At 39.0% G+C, this 26,816-nt stretch overlaps 1 protein-coding gene across 3 annotated transcripts in view; it reads right to left on the minus strand.

Moving 5' to 3' along the window:
- STAU2 (staufen double-stranded RNA binding protein 2) overlaps nt 1-26,816 on the minus strand; it is a 176,504-nt gene that overhangs the window by 130,583 nt on the left and 19,105 nt on the right. For all 3 annotated transcript variants that reach the window (XM_049822072.1, XM_049822054.1, XM_049822063.1), the window contains exons 2-5: nt 25,927-26,134; nt 24,744-24,874; nt 19,516-19,675; nt 17,061-17,196 (exon numbers count right to left, since the gene is read on the minus strand). In XM_049822072.1, coding sequence (XP_049678029.1) covers nt 17,061-17,196; nt 19,516-19,675; nt 24,744-24,874; nt 25,927-26,125 — 626 coding nt within the window. In that variant the 5' untranslated portion in view covers nt 26,126-26,134. The remainder of the gene's footprint in view (nt 1-17,060; nt 17,197-19,515; nt 19,676-24,743; nt 24,875-25,926; nt 26,135-26,816) is intronic.

The following is a 26,816-nucleotide window of genomic DNA, read 5'->3' on the forward strand; positions in this document are numbered from 1 at the left end:
CAAACATTGAGCCACCTATGTAGCACTAGTTATAGAGATGATTTCAAGCTCAGTAAGTTCAGATCTCTGCTTCCACTTTTATTGCTCTCTCTCCCTCAGTCTAAAGCCTAAAAGTCTAGAAGAAGAACTTTTCAGAAAGGTCTCAAAACCAGCCCAAATATGTTTTTTTCTGAAACAACAAAAAAAAACCCTAGTGCAAGAAATATGAGAGGAAAAAAAAAAGGCAAAGGCTAAGAAGAAGTAAAAAGAAAAAACCTAGGGAAAAGGGGATCATGAGATGAACCTTCCAAAGTACTGTACATTGGAAACTAGGATAGAAAAAAACAAGTGAAAAACAACAATCAAAATCAAGAAGGAAGCACAGAACAAAATGTTATGTGCCTCTGAAGAAGTATTTTTATCTATCAACTGGATAACTGAGTAATGAAAATGGTCAACACAACTTCAACTTAATCTTGACTGCAAAAATAGCATAAATAATATAAGAACATAACAAGAATACTGCCTCCAGAGTTTAAGGCATTGGAAAATGTCAAGTGGACAACGCTGACATGGAGATGGGGACTGGGGGGAGGAAAAGAAATACAAGTAAAAAGAAAATGTTCTTTTCTGTGACATAAAAACAAGTACAATAAGAATAAAAGGGAAAACATAATGAAGCTGTGATGTACACTGTATACTTAGAGGTTAAAGCAGACATCCAGAAGACAAACATCTCAAACTCTTATCTACTTCAGCTCATAAAATTTCCCATGAACTGTATTACTCACTAATCCTTACAAGCATGCAGAGTGGTTACTGAGAATGCTGTCCAAATACCCGTTACAGTAAAAGAACATAAACAATGTTGCATATCTGACTACAATATCATTTTCTTTCTGCATAAGAAACTCATGTCAAAAAAAATCATGTCACTTGCCAGCCTAGAGACTAAGCAAATGAGAGAATGAAGTCCCTCACTCATTTAATTTTATCATATATTTATACTGGTAATATAATGCTAATAAAAATGTTACTAACAAAATCATCTCAGGCCTAGGGCTTCGTAGGAATTAATTAATCTAAAAGTCAACAGAGGAAGAAGGCCCAAGAAAGTTCACAGAGTGATTTGCAGCATCCAAATTAATTTAAATTGAAATAACTAGTGTCTATTGGGCTATATTCTGTTCCCACTTGGAGGAATGTAAACATATGGACATTAAACGGCATTATCCTGAGTAAAAAATTTAACCTATCATTTCAAACTTGGCAATTAAAGGATTGAAAGTAAGAACAAACCGAAAACCCACACTTAATCCTGTCTTAACCAAACACCTCTCAGCAGCTGGGTGCAGTTAACTGATGATGCACGTTCTCCTACCTCGCTAGTTATCATCTCTGCATCCTCTGAAAATGTACTATCATGGCCAGCTACAACTTCTGTCCAGAAATCTTCCATCTGTTCCATCAGACTTGCAAAGAAATAAAATGTGACATAGAGATCTTGGTCAACTGGAAAGGGAGGGCATTTTGTGTTGCCCTGCACTGATCCTATCAGGGTGCTGAAAAAAACGTGGATGGCCTTAGGAAGGAAGCTTTATCTACACTTAAGAGGGGAAGGGAAGGGGTCTGTTAATCATAGTGAAGTTTGGAAGAGGCAAAAAGGTTGGAAAGCAAAAAGATGAGTGGTGAAGCCTTTCAGTGCTTTGAATCTTTTCTACTTAAAAGCATAAAAAGAGCGGATTTCCTAGGGAAGCTTATTCATGAATAGCAGACATAATACCACTTCAATTTTCAAACTTCAATGGCCATAATGGATTTACACCAATGACTTACAAATAAATATAAATTCATTTCTAATAAAAATTTATAAGTGATGCAATGAGAGTGCAATAATAGCAGTTATCAATGCACAGTGCCTTGCCTCATTTGGTCCACCAAATACAATTTAGTACCAAATATTAATACAGAAAAAAAGTTAGATTATGTTAGATCAATATACTAAAATATAAGGTTGAAGACTTGCTAAAATGTAGGAAATGTAGGAAATGTTTATAAGATGGTGTGGAATTGTACTCTAGAAAGCAGGGACTCCAAAAAGACTTGGAGGATAAAGATACCAAGCACTGTTAGAATACAATCATAGAATCACTTAGGTTGGAAAAGACCTTTAAGATCATCAGGTCCAATCATAAACCTAACACTGCCAAGTCCACCACTAAACCATGTCCCTAAGCACCACATCTACACATCTTTTAAATACCTCCAGGGATGGTGACTCAACCACTTCCCTGGGCAGCCTGTTCCAATACCTGACAAACCTTTCACCAGAGAAATTTTTCCTAATACCCAATCTAAACCACCCCTGGTGCAACTTGAGGACATTTCCTCTCATCCTATCACTTGCTACCTGGGAGAAGAGAGCAACACCCACTTCACTACAACCTCTTTCAGGTTGTAGAGAGTGATGAGGTCTCCCCTCAGCCTCCTCTTCTCCAGGGTAAACAGTCCCAGTTCTCTCAGCCGCTCCTCGTAAGACTTGTGCTCCAGGCCCTTCACCAGCTTCATTGCCCTTCTCTGGACATGCTCCAGCACCTCCATGTCTTTCCTGTAGTGAGGGGCCCAAAACTGAACACAGTATTCAAAGTGCAGCCTCACCAGTGCCAAGTACAGAGGGATGTTCACCTCCCTGCTCCTGCTGGCCACACTATTTCTGATACAAGCCAGGATGCTGTTGGCCTTCTTGACCACCTGGGCACACTGCTGGCTCATATCCAGCCGGCTGTCAACCAGCACCCCCAGGTCTTTCTCTGCTGGGCAGCTTTCCAGCCACTCTTCCCCAAGCCTGTTGCGCTGCATGGGGTTGTTGTGACCCAAGTGCAGGACCCGGCACTTGGCCTTGTTGAACCTCATACAAATGGCCTCAGCCCATCAATCCCTCTGTAGAGCCTTCCTACCCTCAAGCAGATCAACACTCCCGCCCAACTTGGTGTCATCTACAAACTTACTGAGGGTGCACTCGATGCCCTTGTCCAGATCATTGATAAAGATATTAAACAGAACTGGCCCCAATACTGAGCCCTGGGGAACACCACTTGTGACCGGCTGCCAACTGGATTAAACTCCACTCACCACTACTCTTTGGGCCTGGCCATCCAGCCCATTTTTTACCCAGTGAACAGTATGCACATCTAAGCCATGAGCAGCCAGTTTCTTCAGAAGAATGCTGTGGGAAATGTTGTCAAAGACTTTACTAAAGTCTAGGTAGACAACATCCACAGCCTTTCCCTCATCCACTAAGCGGGTCACCTTGTCATAGAAGATCAGGTTAGTCAAGCAGGATCTGCCTTTCATAAACCCGTGCTGACTGGGCCTGATCACCTGGTTCTCCTGTACGTGATGTGTAATGGCACTCAGGATGATCTGCTCCATAACCTTCCCCAGCACCGAGGTCAGACTGACAGGCCTGTAGTTGCCCTGATCTTCCCCCCGGCCCTTCTTGTCAATGGGCATCACTTTAGCTAACTTCCAGTCAACTGGGACCTCCCCAGTTAGCCAGGACTGCTGATAAATGATGGAAGGTGGCTCAGTGAGCACTTCTGCCAGTTCCCTCTGTACCCTTGGGTGGATCTCATCCGGCTCCATAGACTTGTGTGTGTCTAAGTGGTGTAGCAGGTCGCTATTTCCCCTTGGATTATGGGGGCTTCATTCTGCTCCCTGTTTTCCAGCTCAGGGGTCTGGGTACCTGAAGAACAACTGGTCTTACTATTAAAGAGTGAGGCAAAGAGGACATTAAGTACCTCAGCCTTTTCCTCATCCTTTATCACTATGTTTCCAGCCACATCCAATAAAAGATGAGGATTCTCCTTAGCCCTCCTTTTGTTGCTTATGTATCTATAGAAACATTTATTGTCTTTTATGGCAGTAGCCAGATTAAGTTTTGGCTGGGCTTTGGCCCTTCTAATTTTCTCCCTGGATAACCTCACAATATCCTTGTAGCCCTCCTGAGTTGCCTGCCCCTTTTTCCAAAGGTCATAAATTATCCTTTTTTTTTTCCTGAGTTCCAGCCAAAGCTCTCTGTTCAGCCACACAGGTCTTCCCCGCCAGCTCGTATTTCGGCACATGGGGACAGCCTGCTCCTGTGCCCTTAAAATTTCCTTCTTGAAGAATGTCCAGCCTTCCTGGACTCCTTTGCCCTTCAGGACTGCCTCCCAAGGGACTCTGTCAACCAGTCTCCTAAACAGGCCAAAGTCTGCCCTTCAGAAGTCCAAGGTGGCAGTCCTGCTGACTCCCCTGCCTTACTTCTCCAAGAATCAAAAACTATAATTTCATGATCACTATGCCCAAGACAGTCTCCAACCACCACCCACAAGTCCTTCTCTGTTTGCAAACAGCAGGACCAGTGGGGTGCCTTCTCTAGTTGGCTCTCTCATCAACTGTGTCAGGAAGTTATCTTCCACATGCTCCAGGAACTCCAAGACTGTTTCCTCTCCGCTGTATTGTATTTCCAGCAGACATCTGGTAAATTGAAATCCCCCATGAGAACAAGGGCTAGTGATTGTGAGACTTCTCCCAGCTGCTTATAGAATATTTCATCTGCATCTTCATCCTGGTTGGGTGGTCTGTAACAGACTCCCACCATGATATCTGCCTTGTTGGCTTTCCTTGATTCCTACCCATAAACACTCAACACTACCGTCACCATCATCAAGCTCTAGACAGTCAAACACTCCCTAACATACAGGGCTACCCCACCGCCTCTCCTTCCTTGCCTATGCCTTCTGAAGAGGTTAATCTCCTTCTGTTGATCATATGTGTATCCAAAATGGTTATGATGACCTTTGACTTAGTAAACAAGGTCAGTATAGAGACTACCTTTACTGAACGGAACTAAGGCTCAGCTGCTGATGTCCACCTCCTTAAGAATTCCCATTTCTGTTTCACTGACACTAATGTCAGACTTCAATCTAAATCAGTATGACGATTAGACTCCACTTTCTCCTCTTTTGTCATGGAAAAGAGCCTCAAAGCTAAGAGAGTTTTGAGCTGGTTTTTTTCTAAAGATGATTTCCCTTTTGATCACAACACTGGGGGATTCAGCCCCATTTCAGTGAAACAAATCATCCAAACAAATCATGGTGCCAAAATACATGATGCTGTGAACGCAGTTATCCTTTCTGTGACAATAACCAACTTAAACTGGCATTCCTCTTTAAAATATCCTAAAAAGACAAGCATCTTCAGAAGAACCTGGGAATTAGCATTTCGGAAGAGGTGGTAACTGCACTTTCTTTCACAGAACACAAGCTGTCAAGAAAATCACTACTGTAGAGAAGACCTGAAGAGAAACTATAACACAGTGGTTGCTGCTGAGAAATTCTGTACTCAGACTCCATATATTCTGTCATGAAAGAATCTTGAAAACCTTTCTTGAGTAAATTTAATACTTCCTCAATCTGTGGCAGAACTTTGAGTTCAAAAGGGACAAAGACCTTGGACTAGGAGAGAGTACAATTCCAGTCACATCTTACTGAGTTATAATCTGTCAAAAATCAGCCACTAACCTTTCTGCTTGCTCCCCTCAGGAAAATTATGACAGCCTCTCAAACTAACATTTGAGCTCTAACAGCAGTTCATCTATGTCATTACCAAAAAAGCATGCAAAGGAAAGAGAATGTATTTACTGGTAACTAATGTTCAGGTTCTGGAAGAACATGTTTACTGGTAACGAATGTTCAGGTTCCGGACACAGCTGAAAGGCCGTAACAAGAAAGGAGGCCACCTAGGCCTGCTTCCATTGAACTCACTATCTCACAGGTCTCTCAATTGAAATATTCACAGTTCAGCAGAGGTACAGGGAAAAAGATAAGGGTGAATAAAAAGCTAACTCTGGAAAGAAAGAAATACACCAAAAATGGTCCTGCTTCTGGACGAGCATGCTGAACCAGTGCTTATTTTTATGCACGCCAACAACGCTAGTCTTCTGTCCATATCCTGAAAGTAAAGCTGCCTTAATCAGGTCTAGAGAAAGAGCACCCAGTGAGTTCAAAGCCAACAGACTGAAGAGATTCACAAGGTGTTGGCGCAGGCCATTGGCTCTGAAAATTTTTCAATCAGAAGGTTTACAGAAACTCTCCCAAGTGGAAAAACAGTGTTGAAAGACAGACATTAAGAAACGAAAGATGAGGAGGATCTGTATTTCACCTCTTTATGCTTTCAGCTTAAGTGAGAATGAGGCAAGTCATGGCTGACACTTGGAGAAGCAGATCTGGAGCCAAATGTACCTTCTCCAGAGCAGATAAAGATATGAGGAAGTTGAAAACCCAAAGAAAAGAACCCTGTCCACTGAAGGAAGCTTCAGGACAGAGCCAAAATGTGTGCCAAGGACCACAAAAGGAAAGGGAGTCCTCTTAACAGATAGAGCAAGAAAGCAAGTGGTCTGGGGAGGTCGTTATATCCTGAAAGACAATGAAGAAAAATATTAATTAAGAGAAGAATAAAGTATTAGGGTTTAGGAGCTCCTCTGTAAATAGGGCCAAGAGGTCATTGACAAAACTACTTAATCTTGAGGGAGACAGTTTAGATATCACAATAGTGTAAAATGTCATGCCTTACGTATCACATTTTAGGCATGAAGAGTGATGAAGCATCTAGGCGCTCTAAAGCTAAGGTTAAAAAGATTTTAATGGTACCAGATAATGGTATTAACTTGAATGAAGAGACACTGTACTGGGAATACTGCCCACGAAGCTTGCTTTCTATTTTGTCAGCTTGATTTTTAGTCTACATAACATTATTTTAACAGCTGTCAATGTAATACTGTAAATACACTTAAGAGTGTATATTTTATTGATCCCTGATAGGTTAAATGCACCCATTAATGGAGTGGATGGTAGCGATAGGATGCGTTTGACAGAAGGATTACATGCATGCTGTGCCAGGACATGTCACCTCGCACCATTTTGTGAGCACTGTGGAAATTCACCGTAACAGGGTGAGGAGACTGCAGAAAAATCACTTTTGGACAGAATTTAATGGCGTCTATGGATTCCACAGCAGAATCTGGGTTTTCTGATCCCAGATACTCTATGTATTTTTATGATTTAGAACACTGTAGAAATTAAACATTAGCTGTCAAAAATTTTATTGCAGGAATAAATATCCTGCATCGTTTAAGGAATTTTTATATTTTTTTAAGCCAACCATACTAATCACTATTGTCTAAACTGATAGCTACTGGCAATGGCAAAGCTCATCACCTGCAAGCTCCCTCGCCACTGTTCTTTTGGGAAAACTATCTTAAGACAAACAGATGTTTCTGCTGGTTTAAACTAACAGGAAATGGACTGACTTTCTCCCTTTTCCTTTCCTAGAAACAAATACTAGCAAAGAAAAATCCTAGCACAGCTGTACTCAACACTTTCCTTATAACAATATGTCTGTGTGGGAGGCAGGCAATGAGTGGGAACAAACAGGCCAGGGGAAGTGAAATGTAGCATGCAGAAGATGAACACAAAGAATTCATTTAAAAGTCTGTGAGTGGATTATTACACCATAATATTGATACACTAACAGGGTAATAACAGTGTGATGTACAATACTTTGCTTTAAGATATGATCTGAATCCTATCTCAACTGGTAATGTACAAAACTGAATCAATTATCAGTCGGCAATCTCAATCCCTTCCAAGTGAATAGATGTTCAAATCATCAGAAAGCTTTAGTATGAACACAGTGCAGGTTTGGTGGCCGAGTTGCAGCCTGATCTTTAGGAAATGTCTTCAGGTCAAGCCTGAGAAATAAGATAGTATCATGAAATCCAGAATTCTTGCTGTCTTTGTATGGATACACCAAATATTTCAATTTTCACTGCTGACAAACTGGCACCTTTTACTCACACTAGATTTATATAAAAAAGGGAAAATGCCATTGAAGTTATTGCATTACAGCTTCAGTCATTATAGGAGAAGAAAACTTGAAGAAAATGATGAAACAAAACATTGCAGCAAACCTGGGTTTAATTGATTTATGCTGGAATTACGACATTTTAAAGTCATTAAAAGCTTCAGAATAGAAAAAGGCAACTTTTGAAAGAGTGCTTCTGCTGTGAAATTCTTGCACCAAAACACAAATTCATGCTGCCATCTAATGGTCTAAATCAGCCATTTCCAGCTGAACAATTAAATTGCTAATCTGAACAATCACTTGCATTACTTTTAGGACTATTCTTTCCTTCCCTAAATTTTAACTCTCTGAAATCCATAACTGTTGTTCAGAATGAAATTACGGTGTATTTAAGGAGATATAACCTATTCTAATCAACTCTTAATTTCTATTTCCAAGTAGTTTTTAGTATTTCTTCCACAAGGGTTTTTGCCCATTTGTCCAAAAGATTTGGAGGAGGGCAAGGAATGCAGAAAGGAGTTTTTGCAAAGTCAGTCAGTGAACATCTTTATCATCACACCTCTTAATCCATAAAATGCAAATTCTAAGGACAAAACTTTGCAACACTGACTGGAAATTCAGGCAAAGCATCTCTGACTCTTTCTCGCCTTTTTAGGGGAAGGATGTTGTACCCTATGGCTGAAGTCTGAAGCCGACAACTGTAGCAAGGTAAAAATCCCAGTGCCAACCCACACTGCTCCTGACCAAAGGGTTTATTCTCCTGTGACTGTCAACACAACAGGCTTCAGAACCAAGGGTTCACTTCACCTGGGGAGCGAGGGCACTGGTGTCCACAGCCTAACAGCTTTTTGCAGCAAAATTCTACTTTGTTCAATCAAAAGCATTTCAGTACTTGCATGCCTTTCTCTCCTTAGAACTGTTATTACTGGGATATGTCCCTAAAGAGTTTGTTCTTCTGATACTTTTCTCTCCCTCTTCTCTCTGGGGAGAGATCTTCCAGTCTTTTCACTGAAATAGTCAGATGACTCCCACTGTAGCACTCATAAAATTATTACAAATCAACATTCTTAGGATTATTTCTCAGAGTAGGTTTCAGCTCTGGATTCAGATGCCTAAATTTAGTTTCTACACATTAACTAAATACCTAAGTTGCTATTACAGTGAAGCTCTGGAGAGATCCCTATGAAATTTAGACATCCTAGTTTATGGCATGACAAACAGCATTCTAGACTAGTGACTGCTCTGACTAGACATTCCACTGGTTATAATGGGAGACTGGGTTTCTAGTGCACAGGCAGAGACTATTAGAGAGGCAACTGAGCTTGGATCTCAATCCCACCAGCACTGTAAAGAATAGCATCTAGCTGCCTAAACACAAGCACTCAGTACCATTTGAGATGCAGTTGTGTACCTAAGACATCCGCATGATGTGACACAGGACTGACCCACGAAAAGCACAAGTTTCCCATGAATAGCTGAAGTCCTGGTGGATTATATGAAATGGTATGATGACTGAACCCCCTTTTAGGGATTCCTTCAATTGCCTAAACTTAGCTACACAGGGCCATTTGAAATGCTCTAGGGTATCTTGCTTGGCCTTCAGCTGCCACTCTAGTAAAGGTCTCCTCTAGGTCTTCTGCCAAATCCACTGGTCCCATGTGGATGTCTCAAACACCCTACAATGTCTCAAGTGGCACTAGAGGCCTATGTTTAGGCAACATAGTGTCCTCACATCTGCCACAGTACATATGCTTGGGAAAAAAAAAAAAATCTGCTTTGTACACAGCTGTGCCTAAAATCCTCCTCTGTTGCAGAAAGCCTCAACAGAAAGCCTCAGTAACGGGAATGCAGCAACAGATAGTAGGCTAACCATGTGTCTAGAGTCATGAAAAGATTCCACGGAATAATCTGAACTTTACCTTTTCCAGGCTACTGGCTGATCTAATCAATACTAGATCAAAGTCTTTCAGATACAACAACCCTTTACATTATGCACTGGACTATTTTGTGCCTTAAATGGATGAGGCTTTCCATGCAGAGAGGTGTCTCCTGCTAGAAGGTAAACAGGGTGCTCAGACAGCATAGAAGGACTTCTAAAGGCCAGGAGAATTTCAGACTTCATTCTCTTTCTGTAAATTAGATAACTGGGTTGTATAATTGTAGCTGTACTTGTGGGCATAGTCTCAACAGATTTTACGTTGTCTTCTGCAGTGCAACACACTCACATCAAAATTTGGCTGCCACAGCTGTTCTTTTGGCTAGATTTTTGGGTTTTTTCCCCCATAGGACTATGCAAATTTTGTGAAACAGATGAAGATGGGTCAGGATTTAGATTGCATTGCTAAGCACTCATGTCAAGTAACACTAGCCTCAAATCTGTTCCCTTTGATGCATGTATTTAATCTTTAACTCAGCATTTGTAGAATAAACAAACTTTTAATTTCATTCCATTCTTTTACCATACAATCTTTTATTAATCTGATGTGACGATTTTAGTAATTTATCCAATAATCACACAGCCTACTCCCTTTTCAATCATTAGATTCCAGAACATGTTAGTCCACTATGAAGCTAGCAGTTGCAGATGTAGTTGGCCTAAGACTGGTCCTCAAACTTCCTTTTACTATACCTCATTTTTAAAGTGCTGATTCAGTATTTAGGGCACTGGTCCATGGGGCTTATATACATAATTTCAGGAGCAATTAAGCCCAAAAGCAAACAGTCCCATGCAGCAACTCAGTACCCAGCAGGGGAGCTACCTACCCGGTAGGTAGGAATTACATGCCCACAGTTGATGCCCCGCGCTTTGTGGCCAGGCAGCTTGGCTGGCTCCAGAAGAGGCAAGAATATGCTGCTTCTCTATTTCTCTGAGTTTGGTCTTGCAAACAGCACTGTAAGGAAGCATTCACTGACATCAAAGAAATATGTGCTCAGAATGACAGGGCTGTGAAGAAAAAGAAAAGGAGGAATGGTCTGTGCACTCTCCCCCATGCACTAGGGAGAAAGGTGATAGTCTTCTCCTTAGTCTGTAGTATACAATATACATATGCAGGAAGAAGCAACCATATACAAAATTAACATGAAGGCTCAGTGCAGCAGAAACTCTCAAAGTGCACAGAAGCTGTAGTTTATCCCAGGGATACTACCACTTTGCGTGACATGCTTATAGAACTATCACACCATCCAAATTCCTCAAAACCAAGTAAGAAACTGCTTTTATGACTTTATTTCCATTCCTTAACTTGTCATTGTTTTTTCTTTGCTCCTATGCTTCACAAGTGTTTTTAATTTTGAAAGCTGCTTTTTTTTTTTTTTTAATAAAGGTTTTTCAAGCTTTCTAGAATGTGGTGAGACACATTTTAAGGAATTTTATATAATAAGCAAATAACTTCTGATATCTCCCCAAAAACAAGGGTTGAGTTTTGTGATCTGTTTAACACTACTTTCCATACTAAAACATCAAAAGCTGCTGTTCAGTTTCTAGTGGTTTTATTTCTTGGCTGAAAACACTTAGTTTAGTTAAGTCTGTAAGATATCATTTCTGTTTTGTCACTTACAGACATTCTATAATTGAAAATACTGCAGGACAATTAAACTTCAGGAATGACTCTCTTCAATTCTAGTTGAAGAAAAAATAACTTATAATAAAACAAACCAGCATTCAATGGCGACAAGGCAAGCTGGATGACCCTGTAGTCAGAATCAATATTTTACTGTTTAACTGCTCTACATGGTTTAAGCCTACTGCATACTCAGGGATGCAAGGGAGTATGGGTTCTAGCATTGGCTACAGATATGAGTAGTATGCACATGTTTCATCCTCAGCTCTTCCAGTATTTCTCAAACCTGACCCACCGTTTCAAGGCTTGGCCCCTTCCAAGTAGCATGCCAGTTCTACTGAACTGTGCCAAATGGTGTGCTGACAAATGTGCAACCTAAATCTGATAGCAAACAGTCCTTGAAAGCATCAGCACCTCCTTCCCCAGAGTCAGTTTGTAAAGCTCTTAGGTAAAAGAAGCTATACAAAATGCAATGTTCACCATTTTTAGCTTTTCTGTAATGTATATTGTTTGAGCTGAAAGGTCGTCACGTGCCTTTGTTGCAAAATTGCCCAAAACTCCTACTTGTGAGGCTTTAAATAGGTAGTATACAACTGGTAAATTCTGAGTGCCAAAAATGGTTTTTTCCTTTATCATAATCTCTGTTAGTAATATAGAAATCTTTGTTAAATAAAAAGTTGTCCAACATGCCTGGATTCAGGGTTCACAGCTTTTTTAAAACTCTGCCTTATCAGAGGCCATCAAGCTTCCCAGTACCAAACTTCTACAGATTTTACTTGAATAAAGAAAATCCAGAGAGGACTCCCAAGCTGTCTCATCAGAGTGAGATGAAAAAAGTTTCAAGTTCCTATCTATATTGTGAAATGAACTGCAGTATACAGATACTGAAACTACCAGAGACCTAATCCAATAAATTCACATGATTCAACTCAACATCACACAGACTTTATCAGCTTGGGTCGAGATGCAGTGTAATGGCAATGACCCAATGCCGTTAACAATCTAGCACATATTGCATTCACTAGCTTGAGTGAAGAGCCAGGCTAATATCTCCATACCTCATCCACTCCCAAGCTGGACTGTATGTTTTCTACTTAACTACCCCTTAAGAGGGGAGCAGACTTGCCCTGCACTTCCTAACTTAGCACAGGAAGAGACTTTCAAGGCTAACACCTTACACTGGTGTTACACACTGCCTTAAATGCCCTACTCTCTGCCATGCTAAGAGTTTTGCATTTGCAATTCTGTAGCCTGCCTTCCACTTGCAGGTCTGTAACCCTTCAGATAAGCTGCCTGGCCAGTGTCTTCCAGAGTTTCTCTAGCTGTATTTTTCCCTTGCTGTTCTCCCCGTGCTGTTATTCTCAAGGCCCTTCACCTGCAAATACCAATACGTTGACAGTGTTGTATCTACACTGTACCGTAGCCCTTCTCTCCTCTGCCCTTTTCCTATCTCTTGGCGGTAGCTTTTGGTATACATTACAGAGCCCAATAACGTGCATGCACAAAGCTCAATAAGCAGCATTCAACACCTGCCCTGATGCAGCACTACCAGCATCATAAGCAGGAACAGGGAGCTTGAGCAGGTCCTCATGAAAACCACAGAATTACTATGGGAAAGTGTTACGGGGAAGACTTGCTGCATGGGAAACGACACACAGAGGAGGAGGCTTGTCTGGGAGATCCCACCACTTCCCTTCCAAGCTGGCCACTGGGAAAACTTTCCCCTTTTCCTATTTTTTCCTTTCACTTGTTTGCTTTCCTTGAAACTAATTTTCACCTTCAGTATCAATCTACACCATCAGCTACAGACCTTGCAAATTGATCTTTGCACCTTGCATGTAAACCTGTTTCAACATCTTCTGTGCAACACACTGCCCATAAAAATATGTTCTACTGCATGTGAGAATGTAGTTTTTCACATACTTAAATCAACCTGAGCTGCCCTAACTTCCAAACATACATTCCTGTCCCCTCTCTGGTGAGGGCACAAGCTCTTATGTGACTAGGTGAGGAGGTGTTTAAGTATAGTTGTAAGTCTAGGATTAACTTCTCCATTCCTTTCCCCCCCCACATTGATTCATTTCCGAGCAGTTCAACTCCCAGTGCTGGAGCCAGGAAACTTGCAAGGACACAAAGCTGGGGACAAAGGACAGAGGAGGAATCACTGCCACCTCAACATAAATCATCTTAGCCTGACATGGAAGCTAGCCCTCAACTTTGCATACAAATAGCAGCTCTTAGACCACATTTCCATGAGTTACTGAAAAGGATCTTTTGTGTCAATTGAAACACTAGATTTAACTGGTCTAAAGATATGCCCTGGGATGAATTTAATGCTTTATTTTTTCCTCAAGCTATTCATCTTGCCCGAATCAAAGTTCCCTAACACAATCTCCTAATCTTAATCTGTATCTTCACCTATTTGAAAAGCACATTTTTTTAAACAGACATCAGTAAAGCGAATTTAGTCACAGCATAACAGTCAAAACCAGCTTCCAACTTATTTAATGTATTTTATATATTTTAATAACAGGTAATAATCTACAGTCAGAAACTGATGAAAATGAAAAATACTGATTAAAGCATATTACCTGTGTTATTTTTCAAATCTTATTTTTAAATAGTTTACATGGTCTGCATTTACCTGGGAAATCCAACAACACTTATATTCTACTACCCAACTGCTAAAAATCAGCAAACAAATGCTACCTACAACATGGCAGTACAAGATAATAAATGTAACATATCATACCATGGGAACATAATACAGTACTACAGCATGTGCTTCGTATTTGGGACTTTGCTCATTTTAACAGATCCAGAATCTGTCTCCAGACTTCCCTCCGGTGAGGGTGGGTAGGAGGTGCACAGCGATGCTGACTGGCAGAGGAGCAGGATCCTGCGCATCGAGGAGCCAGCAACCCACGCTGCAGCCAGCCTGAGCAGGCGTGGGCTGTGCTGTGCTGCGGGGCCCATGCCCAGCATGGCTTACAGGACGGGGCTGTGCTGCACAAATCGCTCAGCCGCAGGACAGACTTGCTGCAAGAAGGGCCTGTGGTCAGCACCCCCTCGGTACCACCCTCATGGCCTTGCCTTTATCTAACTGCAGCAAGAAGTTCTCATGTGAACATTGTTCCTGTTTTGACTACAGCAGTGACAGAGTTGTCTCCTTGTAAGAAAATCCTGTAAGAGTGTGAATGACCCAGAAGGGGAGAATGTCTGCTGTGGCCAAGGTCTGCATGGCAGGCTGCACATGAGTTGCAGTCCTGTTCGATGATACACCGCTCAGGGCTCCCAGCATCTGAAGAGGTGGAAGATTATCTGCGCTATTCTCTTCTTATACCATAGCTCTAATAAACAGCATTTTAAATGATACTTTACCGAGTCTCAGTGCCTTTCTTACTGGGATCATAACGGACCAGCACCCCCCAATGCAAAACAAGGCAATGGACTATTATTTCCAACACAGGAGTAGTCCCAAAAAAGTACTATATGGCATCACTTTTCTGTTTCCTCTTTACACTGGTATTCATGTGTGAGCCGGTGTATGCACAGGGGGTATGTGTTTATGCGAACAGACTGGCATATCTAGCTAATTACTACTTAGTTTTAGTTATTTGTCAATTTACTAGCCACAGTATTATTAGCCATCCTGCATGGGCAACTGCACTCAAATAAGCACAACAAAGCAGGCAAGCACAGATTCTGGCCTTCTGTCCCACCCTGCAAGTTTGTTTTGTGATCAGAAAAATCAAATGCCCTTGGCTACCTAATGTGACCAGAGAAATAAAGTCCAGGTACCATTTTACCCTACCATGGGAACATGGTCCCCATGAAAGAAAGTTCCCAAAGAAGCAAACTTAAAGATTGCACTAGATGTACTAATCATTTTCTGTGAAAGGAAATAAAATCTTAAAAGTTACCAACTGCTAAGCGTTTTGGGGTTCTGCTTCCACAAATATGTTTCAGTAACTAAGTTCAGATTCCAGAATTCTGATCTTATGTTTTTTACTAGCTTGCATTTTTCCCAGCCTAGCCTTTATATCTGTTCGTCAAACTAATCTCATTATAAAAGCAATTCAAATAAATGTAGGATTTCTAAATATTAACAAAACTCATTTCAGGCACCACAGTTAGCTTTTTAAAATGTGGCATATGTAAGCAGAGACTCAGGTCAGCAGCAACTAGAAATGTAACACAAGTAATACAACAATCAGGCACTGTTCTGTAGAGTAATGAAAGAGTTTTCTTTCAGGTTATTTTTGTTTGTTTGTCTTTTACAGTTCTAGGTATTGTTGCTATTAAAAAAAAATCAAAATGAAATGTTAAAGCCCTGAAGCTATCACGATTTAAAAATCGGGGTGAAAGTAAAATAAGAATAAATCAACTGAAATACTTTCCTTAAATGCTGCATTTTCATTTCAAACTACTTAATTTTTAAACATTGCTGTAAATTCAATTTCTAATAAAAGTAATTTTGAACTAAAACATTTCTTCAGAGTTCATAAACTCATTCTTTTTGATAATTATGATATGTGTAACATTAATAGGAAATCCACTGATAAAACATGGTATTAGAAATTCCTGACCTGTTTTGTTTTGGTTTTTTTCTTATTTTACAGATTACACTTGGTATCACTTTTGGAGCTCCAAAAGACCTGATCTAATATAGTCCCTCTGCAGAAAAATGGGAAAAAAAAGAAAAACAAACAAACAAAAAACTATCTCAGAGAAAGAAGTTCTTGGGATTGAAAATTAATACATGTAGTACCTTAAGGTTCTCTCAGACTGTTGAATTAGATACAAACTACATTTAGTTCAGGATGAGCTAGAACAGTTCTTCTATGTGTACTAAAAATGTACAAATACCAAAGATGAAGATGTTTCAAAAATTTAGAACACATTGAAGAATGAAATATCTGGACGGTCAGTTAATAAAACTGATCCACCCACATAAATTTTTGAACTTTCTAATCTTTAAGAATTTCATAGTTTAAAGACAAAATTTTGAGCACTGTCTTCTCAATAATTAGTCCAACTTACTACAGTAATGACAGCATTGATGGAGGGCTCTGAATATAGGTTTCTAAACTGTGAAATAAAGGATTTTTCCTAACCAAACACTGAGGATTAAGGACCTGAGCTACTAGTTGACCAGGCAGAATGGTTAAAAGAAATGGAAACCTGAGAATGGTTTCAAGCCAATTTTCAAAATGCAGCCCTCCTAATTTTATATCCAATTTCTAAGAAAAGAGTGCTTCATTTTTAATGATACAGATTCTAATCACATGACACAACAGCAAAGAAAAGCAAAACCTCTCTGTGAAGTTAATCTTCTGTCTCCTCACTGCCATGGCTGTAGACTGTAACTCCAGTATGCATATTAAAAAAATAGAAACAGTTGGTTTACATGTCTTTATTCCTTGTGACATGCTTAGGGGACCTGTTTTCTTTTAGAAGGAGATATGTGTGTTTCTAAAGAAGGCTGCAGAGACTCTCCTTAGTAAAAATCTTAGGTTTATTTTACTCTGAAAATAACCTAGGAAGTTCATAAAGATTTAGAACACATGGATAAGGAAAGGACAAAACCCACCAAATAATAGAAAAAGTACAAACCTCTGATTGTACATGCCCCGGAAATTATAATTTGCTCTGTAATTGGGAATTGGTTTAGGATCTAATGGCCTGTAGATGGCAGGCTCTCCTCTTTTCATAGCCAGACCATTCAGCTCCACTGTTGGAGTTATACTGCCTGCAAAAAACCAAAGAATACATGTAAGGCACTTAAACCACAAATACTGCAAAACACAAAAGCAGGACTGAGATGAGCAGAAAAGAGAGAGCTGCATGATAATTTTTTCCCCTTAAATTAAAAAAGCAGCAACTACGATGACATTTCAGTTTCTCTAAAAGACAGGAATATAGATGCCTGCTTAATCACAAGCAATGAAAAAGAACACTTAAACATTTATCTCAGTGCATTCTCTAAGCAGTTTCAGTAGATTAATCTTCACATATGAATGAGAAAGTCAGTGCTAACATCAAGCTGGTTATTCATCTTTCCAACGTGCTTATAATACATTATGACACTTTCTGAAACTACAATGGTAAAAGAATACTGTCTCTTCCCACTGAATACCATGAAATAAAACCACAAATAGAGCAAAGAGGCATTGAAACAAGCAAGCACTAATAGCCATTACTGCAGTCATTTGGTAATCTTACAATGTTAGAAAAAAGTGTTTTATTTGCAAGACTTGAAAACCTAAGACTAGGACTAAAAACTAATGATCTAACAGGAATGATCTAACAAATTGAAAATACAGCTACTGGAAATCAGTGTCACTACAGCCATCTACTGGTGACATAATACAAACCAAAAAGCAGCCAGCACTTGCCCACTTGCATGGTCTCCAAAATGCCAAATAAAAAGCTACACTGTGACTTCTTCTTTTTTTTTTTTTTTTTTTTAATAAAATGTTCAGCTACTGTATTCCCCACTTGCACTGTTGTAAGAAAATCCTAAATGAGCTAAATGTACATTCCAATAAAAAGGTGTTAACATTTTCTCAAAATATTTTTCAGAAGACGTTCAAATGAATCTAGCCTTAAAACAGCTATGATGAATTTGCCAGTCTGCCATTGAGGCTGTATATGCCAAATTATGAAAATTTTTATGCAATGCTTATTCAGAAACTTCTACCAACAACAATTTTTATATTTTCCGGAGCAAGGAATGACTATGAATAATAGAAATGCAAAACGTCATTTTGGTGAGAAGATACCTGTGCATATACAATACATCCTTCTTAGAGCAAAATTACAGTGTTAAGTGATACAATTTAATGAATTCTCTTAAAGCCTATTTCGTTATCAGCTTTTCCCTTTAAGAATATGCTTAAAGCAAAAAAAAAAAAAAGAAGCTGAGTAATACTCTGCAATGTCAAGAATGAACTCAGGGTCCGTTTTTATAGGGGTCTGAGCCTCCTGCTTTCTAAACAGCCAAAGACAGTGACTGTGAAGGACACAGGGCAAACCCACTGTCCTGGGTCTGGAGAAGCAATGTATTGATCTCCAAAGGAGCAAGAGAATACTATCGCACTGTTCTCAAAAAAATCCTTAACAGCTAATGCTCAGGATAATAGTCACCAGCTCTAAAGGAAACTTACTCCTGCTTTTTTTCCAACACAGAGATTAACTGCAAAATTACTCGATTTTAAAAAAATGGCTGAAGACAACTTTTTTTAAAAGGGAGAGAGGGGCAGAGGGAAATAAAAAGTTAAGAAGGGAAAAGGGCAAGAGGGGAAAAAAAGGAGTGTAAAAAATAAAGAAAAAGAAAAGATTACTTTTTTTTCCTTGCAGTTTGCTTTTTTTTATATTAGTTTGAAATAAAGTTAGGAATATATTTCTTATTTATTTTATCGAACAAGACAGAACAGATCACTGAGCACGTGGCTGAGATGTGTACCTCAAAAGGTGTTGCACGCATAGAAGGTAACTCACAGGTAACACCTCAAAATGAAGGATGCCAGACACCAATATACATCCTTTCTATTATTCAAACAACAGTTTCTAAAGACATATAAAAGCACAGGTTGCTATGAAGGAAAACTCGCAATGCAGGAAATTACCTGTCACAGTTCTCATGCCAAATCCTAACCTTTTATTTACACTACATACGCAATTTCACAGGATTGGACTGGATAAAATTTCCAATTTCATTGGAAAATCAGCTAAAATAACTTTTTGGGAAAAATGTCTTACTATGGTAATAATGGTCAGTTCAATCTGGTTTTGTCCTGACTACTGTTGATCCCATACAATCACTTTGTATACAACGAAGCCTTATCTAAATAATATATTCACTTACAGTTCAACCATTTCAGGTATGCGCATTACAACTTCTCCTGTGCACACTTGCTAGAAGTTCTTCATTATACTATCATATGTATAAGACAGCTACGTTGATTCCCATCCTCCAACTTAACATATATCTTGTCAAATTTATTTATTAGTGGTATAATATTCTAACACTTCAACAAGATTTAACACACAGAGGAAAATGTCATACCTGGATTATTATTAACATTATTTTTGGGTGGTCTAGGCGTTGGCTTGGGAAGGGTAGTTTCATTCAATGCTTTGCTAGCAGCAGCATGTTGGGCCTTTTTAATACTGCTTCCTTCAGCTTCCCATGTCTGCTCTCCAAGAGTCAGCTGCACTGTGAACATCTTCAAAGACAAAGAACAGGTAAACACTGGCAAGGGTATCACTGTGGATTAGACCAATCTGTATAAAAACTTCCAGGGCTCAAGAGAAACAGTGCTCTCTTTTCATTATATTCAACTCCCAGATAATACATCTGATTCTTACAGAGATAAGTGAGTCCTTATCAGTGGGCAACATTTGGCCTTTCAAATGACAAAGTAAAATAGTGTAATTGTCCTGGTGTCAGCTGGGATAGAGTTAACTTTCTTTCTACTAGCTGGTATAGTGTTATGTTTTGGGTTCAGTATGAGAAGAATGTTGATAACACACTGATGTTTTCAGTTGTTGCTGAGTAGTGTTTAGACTAAGTCAAGGATTTTTCAGCTTCTCATGCCCAGCCAGCAAGAAAGCTGAAGGGGCACAAGAACTTGGGAGGGGACACAGCCAGGGCAGCTGACCCAAACTGGCCAAAGCAATATTCCATACCATGTGTTGTCATGCCCAGTATATAAACGGGGCAAGTTGGCCTGGAGGCGGGATCTCTGCTCAGGAACTAACTGGGCATCATTTGGTGAGTGGTGAGCAATTGCATTGTGCATCACTTGTTTTCTATATTCCGATTATTTTATTATTATTATTGTCATTTTATTATTGTTATTATTATCATTATTAATTTCTTCATTTCTGTTCTATTAAACTGTTCTTATCTCAATCCACAAATTTTACCTTTTTTTTTTTTTTTTTTTTTTTTGATTCTGTCCCTCATTCCCCTGGGGTGGGGGGGAAGTGAGCGAGCGGCTATGTGGTGCTTAGCTGCTGGCTGGGGTTAAACCACAACAGTAATGTTAATGTCAACTATCAAAGAACAGAATAATATTTAAACCAAGTAAAAACTGCAGACTTATCCTCTGCTCTTGGAAGAGTATATACAAGTCAGTTAAGACCACATTTCTTCACACATTTGAATGTGTTTAGTGACTTTACCTGTAGAAAAAAGGTAAAGAATGCTACTTAAAAAAAAAGTAATTTTGTAATAATTCTGAATGGATATAAATGACTGCACACTCTTCAAGGCACCTGAGAATTTGGCCCAAAGAGTTTTACCCAATGAAAGAATTTCTCACACAACCTGATTTCTGAAAATAATGTGTATTGTTAGGGCAGAGCCACAACTCAAGTATGTTCAAAAATAAAGTAAGAAAGAAAAGAAGAACTATCTTTTTGAAAGAAACTGCAGTTCTCTAATGTGGACTCTATAGTGAAGACAGGAACTGTAAAAATTCAGAATTCAGAAACGGACTACTGATAAAAACCACATATATTTCAAAACCTGCAATAAAGGATTATTACAAGCAGTATCTATGCTGTGCAAGTTGTGAAAATAAAACTCAATATAGATTTAAGATATTAGATAGAGTCTATCTTCTGTATGATACATACATGTTCTGTTTAAATTTGAGCATCTAAGAACAAGAGGAGAAAGGGTAAGAACTCAATATCTTTTCCATATCAATTCCATACATATAAGGCAGGATTTAATAGTCAGATACACACAGTAAACTAAGATATATCTACCTCAGAAAACAGGCTAACTACTGAAGGCAATATAAAGAAATCTACATATTACTGTGAGCAGTATATAAAGTAAAATATTCATTTCAATAGTTATTTGCTCTATGATTTTTAAAATTATGTAAACTTGCTAGATCCAGGACCAGATATCTAGAGATGGGCTTGATGAGCAACCTTTAAATTTGCCTTAACATATATTTTCATTTAGCATGTACTTGCAAACAAACATTTGAACACAGGTATATACGTGCCTCCCAGCTCAGCCCTATACACATGCGCACAGTGATATGAACTGAATGCTATAAATACATACTTGTGTCTTAATTACAGCCTCAAGTTTTGGCCTACTGTAATTTTCACAAGCACAGTGCTAGTCCCTATATCATACTTCCTATCACCGTGTTGTTTTTTCCACAGTGCAGTCATGGCAAGTTCCTTACAGACAAGGGTGAAGAGACAAATAGTCTCTTAATTTTGCACTCTGTCAAACCCTACCCCGTCCTCAAAGCTAAGTTGGGTATTAAGAGCTAAATACCCATAATTATATAAATTATCTATAAACATGCATCCTTATTACTAAAAGAACTGAAATTTGATTTCTGGATCTGGAGTTTATATATTTTGCAAGAAAGTATCAGTGTAGTATTTTTATTGCAGGAGAATAAACTTGAATTTCAATAAAAATATGATGAACAATGGCTACTTATCTACCTATAGCTGTCGTCTTAGTGCTTAGACCAATAAACAGGAATTCAAGATAATAAAGGGTTTGCTCAGTAAATTTCTACAGCCACAGCTCTAACCTTCTCACTTAGCCCATCTGACAAAAAAACTCCTGCAAAAAACCACACACAGTACTAAGTGGGAATTTAATTAAAGGAATAAAACTGCCTAAAACCAAAATCCGGAGCAGCCAATGAAGTAGTCAAGTTATGCAAGACTGGAGTTGACAGTTCTGCTACCGATTGAGAGGCATTTCTCACCAGTTTTCTGAGGAAGTTTGTATTACTTACATCCAACCTAATTTACCTGATGGCTAGAGAGCAGAAATGCAAAGGCCACCGCGCTTTGTGCCTTTCACTCCGCCGTGTCCGTAAGGTCAGTCTCCCTTAGCTCTAGTAATCCTTTCCTCCTCACTTTTTCTGAATGTAGAACCTTCTCTCCTTCTTCCCAGCCTTTTGAAGCCCAGTGTCCCTTACCTCTTTCCCTCTTCTCTGTACCACCATTCACTTTCTTTTGCCACTGTACCTTTTGTCTCCTGAAAACACCATTGACATAGAAGCACAAAAGAAATGATCAATCTGACTAATGTATTCAAAAGCACTGTTTATGCTAACAAAGACTTTCTGATTTTTCTTATAATTAAGAATCCACATGGAGGGCAGACTCCTAGAAACCCTAAATGCACTGTCAAGAAGCATCACTCCTCTCCCAGCTCCCCTGGTTCTAGTTTCCCATTTCACCCCAATTGTCAAAACTTACTCTCCAGAGACAACTAGAAAAAAAGTATGTAAGAATTTGCTAGCATTTGTGATCACAATGCAGACAGCTGTCTTGTAGAGCATGTCTCTGAAAATCATGAAAACCACTAGTGGACAGGAACAGAGTATGTGTAGGAGGAAGGCAACGTGAGACGCTCCTTAAATGGCAAACGGCATCAGCAGTATTACATCCTTCAGGTCATGCTTTCTAGGACAAACTCAGCTCTGTTTCACATATTCTATCAGGTATATCATCATATTACTAGCCAGACACTATACTAAACTGCTAACACAGTCATAATAATTTCTACATCTCTGCTTTTTGTAGGTCAAAGATACACAAGTCTGCATAATCTTATTAGTATCATCCTTGTTCTTCATCCCCTTCCCTCCCTTGTTTTTCTCATTTCCTGCACAGGTCAAAATCAGACTTAATATTCTTTTGAGTCTACAGAGCACTTTTTTTTTTTTTTTTTTTTTTTTTACTATTATGAGTGTAATTAAAAATAATAAGAGGTAAATTGAAAAACTGAAAACTTAAGAAATCCATTGAAAATCTGGCTTTCAAAAGTGCAGCTAATGTAGGCTCAAGTAATTTCAATTATATTAGTTCCTTTAAAAGTAATAACAAATATACGTGAACTATTTCTTATCCTGCTAAAATTTAAAGTATAGTATGAATGTAATGTAAACCAAATCTCTTTACCACTGAGGAATATGAACTGCCAAAACCACACCTTTTGGTACAACCAAAGCACTTCCTATTTCATGTTAATGGAAAAAAGATAACAAAATAAATATACAATACAACAGTGAAAAGTTACAGAAAGCGCAACAGATTTAACGTGCTGCAACCTAAAACCAACCAACCAGTGTATCCTGTGGTGCCAAATGTCACCAGGAAGGGGAAGGGCACTTCCATTTCCATTTGCAATAACGGATTCTAAAAGCTTGCTGATTCTCAGCAGCCCTGCACCTGCTGACATTTCCACCAGCATAAAGGATGCATGAACACCAGCCAAACCAGAAGGTCAGTGATTTGCATCAACTCTGCGCTAGCTGACAACAAAACACACAACTGAGAAACAAGGGGCAATGGCAGAGAGACAGCTCACGACTAGCTGAAACTGTTACTAATCTGCAGTGTGATCCCACTGTCTAACACAGTTTTGCCACTCTAGAAATACTGAGTACAAAGCAGCTATTAATTGCGACATTGTCTCTCTCAGTTTTTCAGGCTTTTTTCTCTTCCCCCAGACTGCTCCTAACTAGGGAGGAAATTCAAAATTACACCTGAAAATTATTATCATGAGAATATCCCTCTGTGTTCCCCATCATACAAAAGCATCCTAATTTGTACTTATGAAATGGAGTTGGATATCCAAATTAATATGAGAACTGACAAGAATTAACTGTCAGTTCATTAGAAACTTTAATGCTATAATCATAATAGGAGTCTTAGTATCACCGTAAATCGTACAGTCATACAGCATTTAAAGAAAAGAACAGTAATATGTGTCCTATAATGCAAGGTCCAAAGATACAGTATCAATGCAATCAACTTTATGGACAGAGAATCACATCAATAAGAACTTCAAAAAACGACACAAAATAGCTTTGTCGTCATCGGCACTACCATGAAACAAATGCAGAGGTAGTTATCAGGGACACGCCAACTGGGGAGCAGGATTCATGCAGCTTAAAAAGCAATCGCTCTGTAATGATTAAGAAAGGGTGGTGATACCCTGGAAAGACCTTCACAAGGTCTTTATAGAGACCAACAAATATAAACTCAAAGGTGGAAGTCAAAGTAAGGTACAAAATGATCTACAGGACTTCAACAGAAATACAGGCACACTTTCTGAAAGTGTAAAAAAAAAAAAAAAAAAAAAAAAAAAAAAAGAAAGCAAAATACAGAACAGTAAGAAACCCCTTACACTAGAAATGTGGCTGTGTTTGACAAGCACACTCGTCCAGACCATGACATTATATGTTCAGCATTTAAGGTACGGCTCATCACCTGGAACTGTGACCTTACCTTGGCATGAGCAGGCCCTCTTTCATTCAGAAGCTTATACTGGGGTTGAATTCTATTGAAACGGGCTAACTCATTTACCAGACACATTGGAGTTTTCTCTTTGGGGTTTGCCATGTTATCTTGGAGAGGAGCTGTAAATAAAGAGTCTGTAAAGTTTTTGTGGAGAAATGTATTCTTCACAACTTCGCAAAGCTTTGCAAAAGCAGCAGCATGCTCAGAAAAGAAAATACTTTGGCTAAAAAATAATTCTTGCACATATGCTAAATACAATGTTTAAATACCATTTACATATTAATCATATGAGAATAAGCATTTTACAATAACCATTTTGATTACATGCAATTTAAAAAAAATACAACTACTTCTTTCCAAAATAGATGACAGCGTAGGAGGACATATACATATGCTACATTTTCTACATCACCAAAGTTTACTGTCAGGAGTATACTGGTTCCAGGAATTGACTACTCTTTCAGAAAGGTTTCTTGACACTTTGAAGTAGAAGTGGATAGCATGAGAGTTGCCAGATAAATATAGCAGATGAAACCCTGTGATCCTCACTTGCTTCTCCCTGCTTCTTCACAGTGTTTTCGACTTTTCTCACAATAATGAAGTCAACCTCAGAGAACTCCCAAAGAACACCTTTCCTCCCCCTTTAAGGATTTTGTTCTACTTTTGTTAGACTACTTATTTCATATATACTGCCTTACTATTTTTTAACTTTCTGCTATTTCTTTTTCAACTTATTTGTATTTATCCCTAGCACACACTATCATTTCTTGCTTTATTTTTTAGGATAACATTTCCGTATTTTATACCCAGTTCAGCATAGGAACTACAGCATTTATTAGGCTACAAAGGAAACACCGAATACTGCCAAGCAGTCTGAAGACATTCTGTTCTAGGGAAGAGAAAGACACTTGGAGACCTTCCTGCACCACTAAAACTTCTCTGTAAAAGATACACTCAGAATTTGACAAAATAGACATGTTCTTTTCTGAGCTTTTATATCATTGATCAACACTTCACTGCAGGTCTGAGCTCAGTTAAAGAAACTTAACTTAGTAAACAGTCTATTTAGCCAAAATATTGTTCTAGGGGATTTTTTTTTTTTTTTTTGAATTAACAATTCAGCAAAAATATTCATTTGAACACCAAAGAAAATATACCTGGACCAACTTACCTGGTGAGTTGCTAGAAGGCGCAGTTTCCACAAGGCCGGCAGTAGGACTGCTACAGCTGGCAGCAGATTCTGAAATGGATCCGTTCATTGAGGATGGCAGACCCAATGTATTTGTAGTTGTAACTGGTAGGGGTAGCACCATAGGGGACATGGTAGGTCCGGACAGGTTTGCTGTAGTCTGCATCTTAACTTGTGCCATTGCCTGTCACTGCAATAAACAAATTATTATGAGAAGGGCACTTTGCATGTCAAATGATGGTACTGATATTAACAACACTTCTTTTTTGGTCCTGGATCAGGGTCACAAAAACATCCACAAAAGCCATGCCTCTGCACATGTTTTGCTTCCAAACTGATGCACAGAGAAACAGAGCTCACAACCAAAGAAAATCACCACATGCCCTGACTCCAGTTTCTGTTGCTCAACTATGGGGTGATCCTTCCTGCAAGACAGCAGGAAGAATGATTATTCTAGAATAAAATTCCATATAATTATTCTGTGGATGAGATTAGCACCTGCCAATTTCTTCAAGAGAGGATGTCTTTGCAACAAACTACCATAGCAATCTTTTGCCATATTTTTTCCAGTAGAGTGCACACAATATACCAAATGAGGACACAAAAGAAAAATCCCTATTTTTTGCCTGTTACCAAACTAGAAAAGAGAAAAAATAAGAAGAGAAAACAACCAACCAACCAAAAAAACCCAAAGAAGCAAGTTCTGAAAAAATCACTGCTTATCCAGTCAACAGGTGGAGCACTTCAATCCTTGTCTACATTACAGGTACTAGGATTTCCTAAACTAGCCTTTAATCCAGGGCCTAAAGCATTTACCTAGAATATGCCAGGTACTAATTATCTCTCTCCATCTGCCCAAATGAGTTTCTTTA

This window comes from Accipiter gentilis, chromosome 2 (genome assembly GCF_929443795.1).
Source record: "Accipiter gentilis chromosome 2, bAccGen1.1, whole genome shotgun sequence".
NCBI lineage: Eukaryota > Metazoa > Chordata > Aves > Accipitriformes > Accipitridae > Astur > Astur gentilis.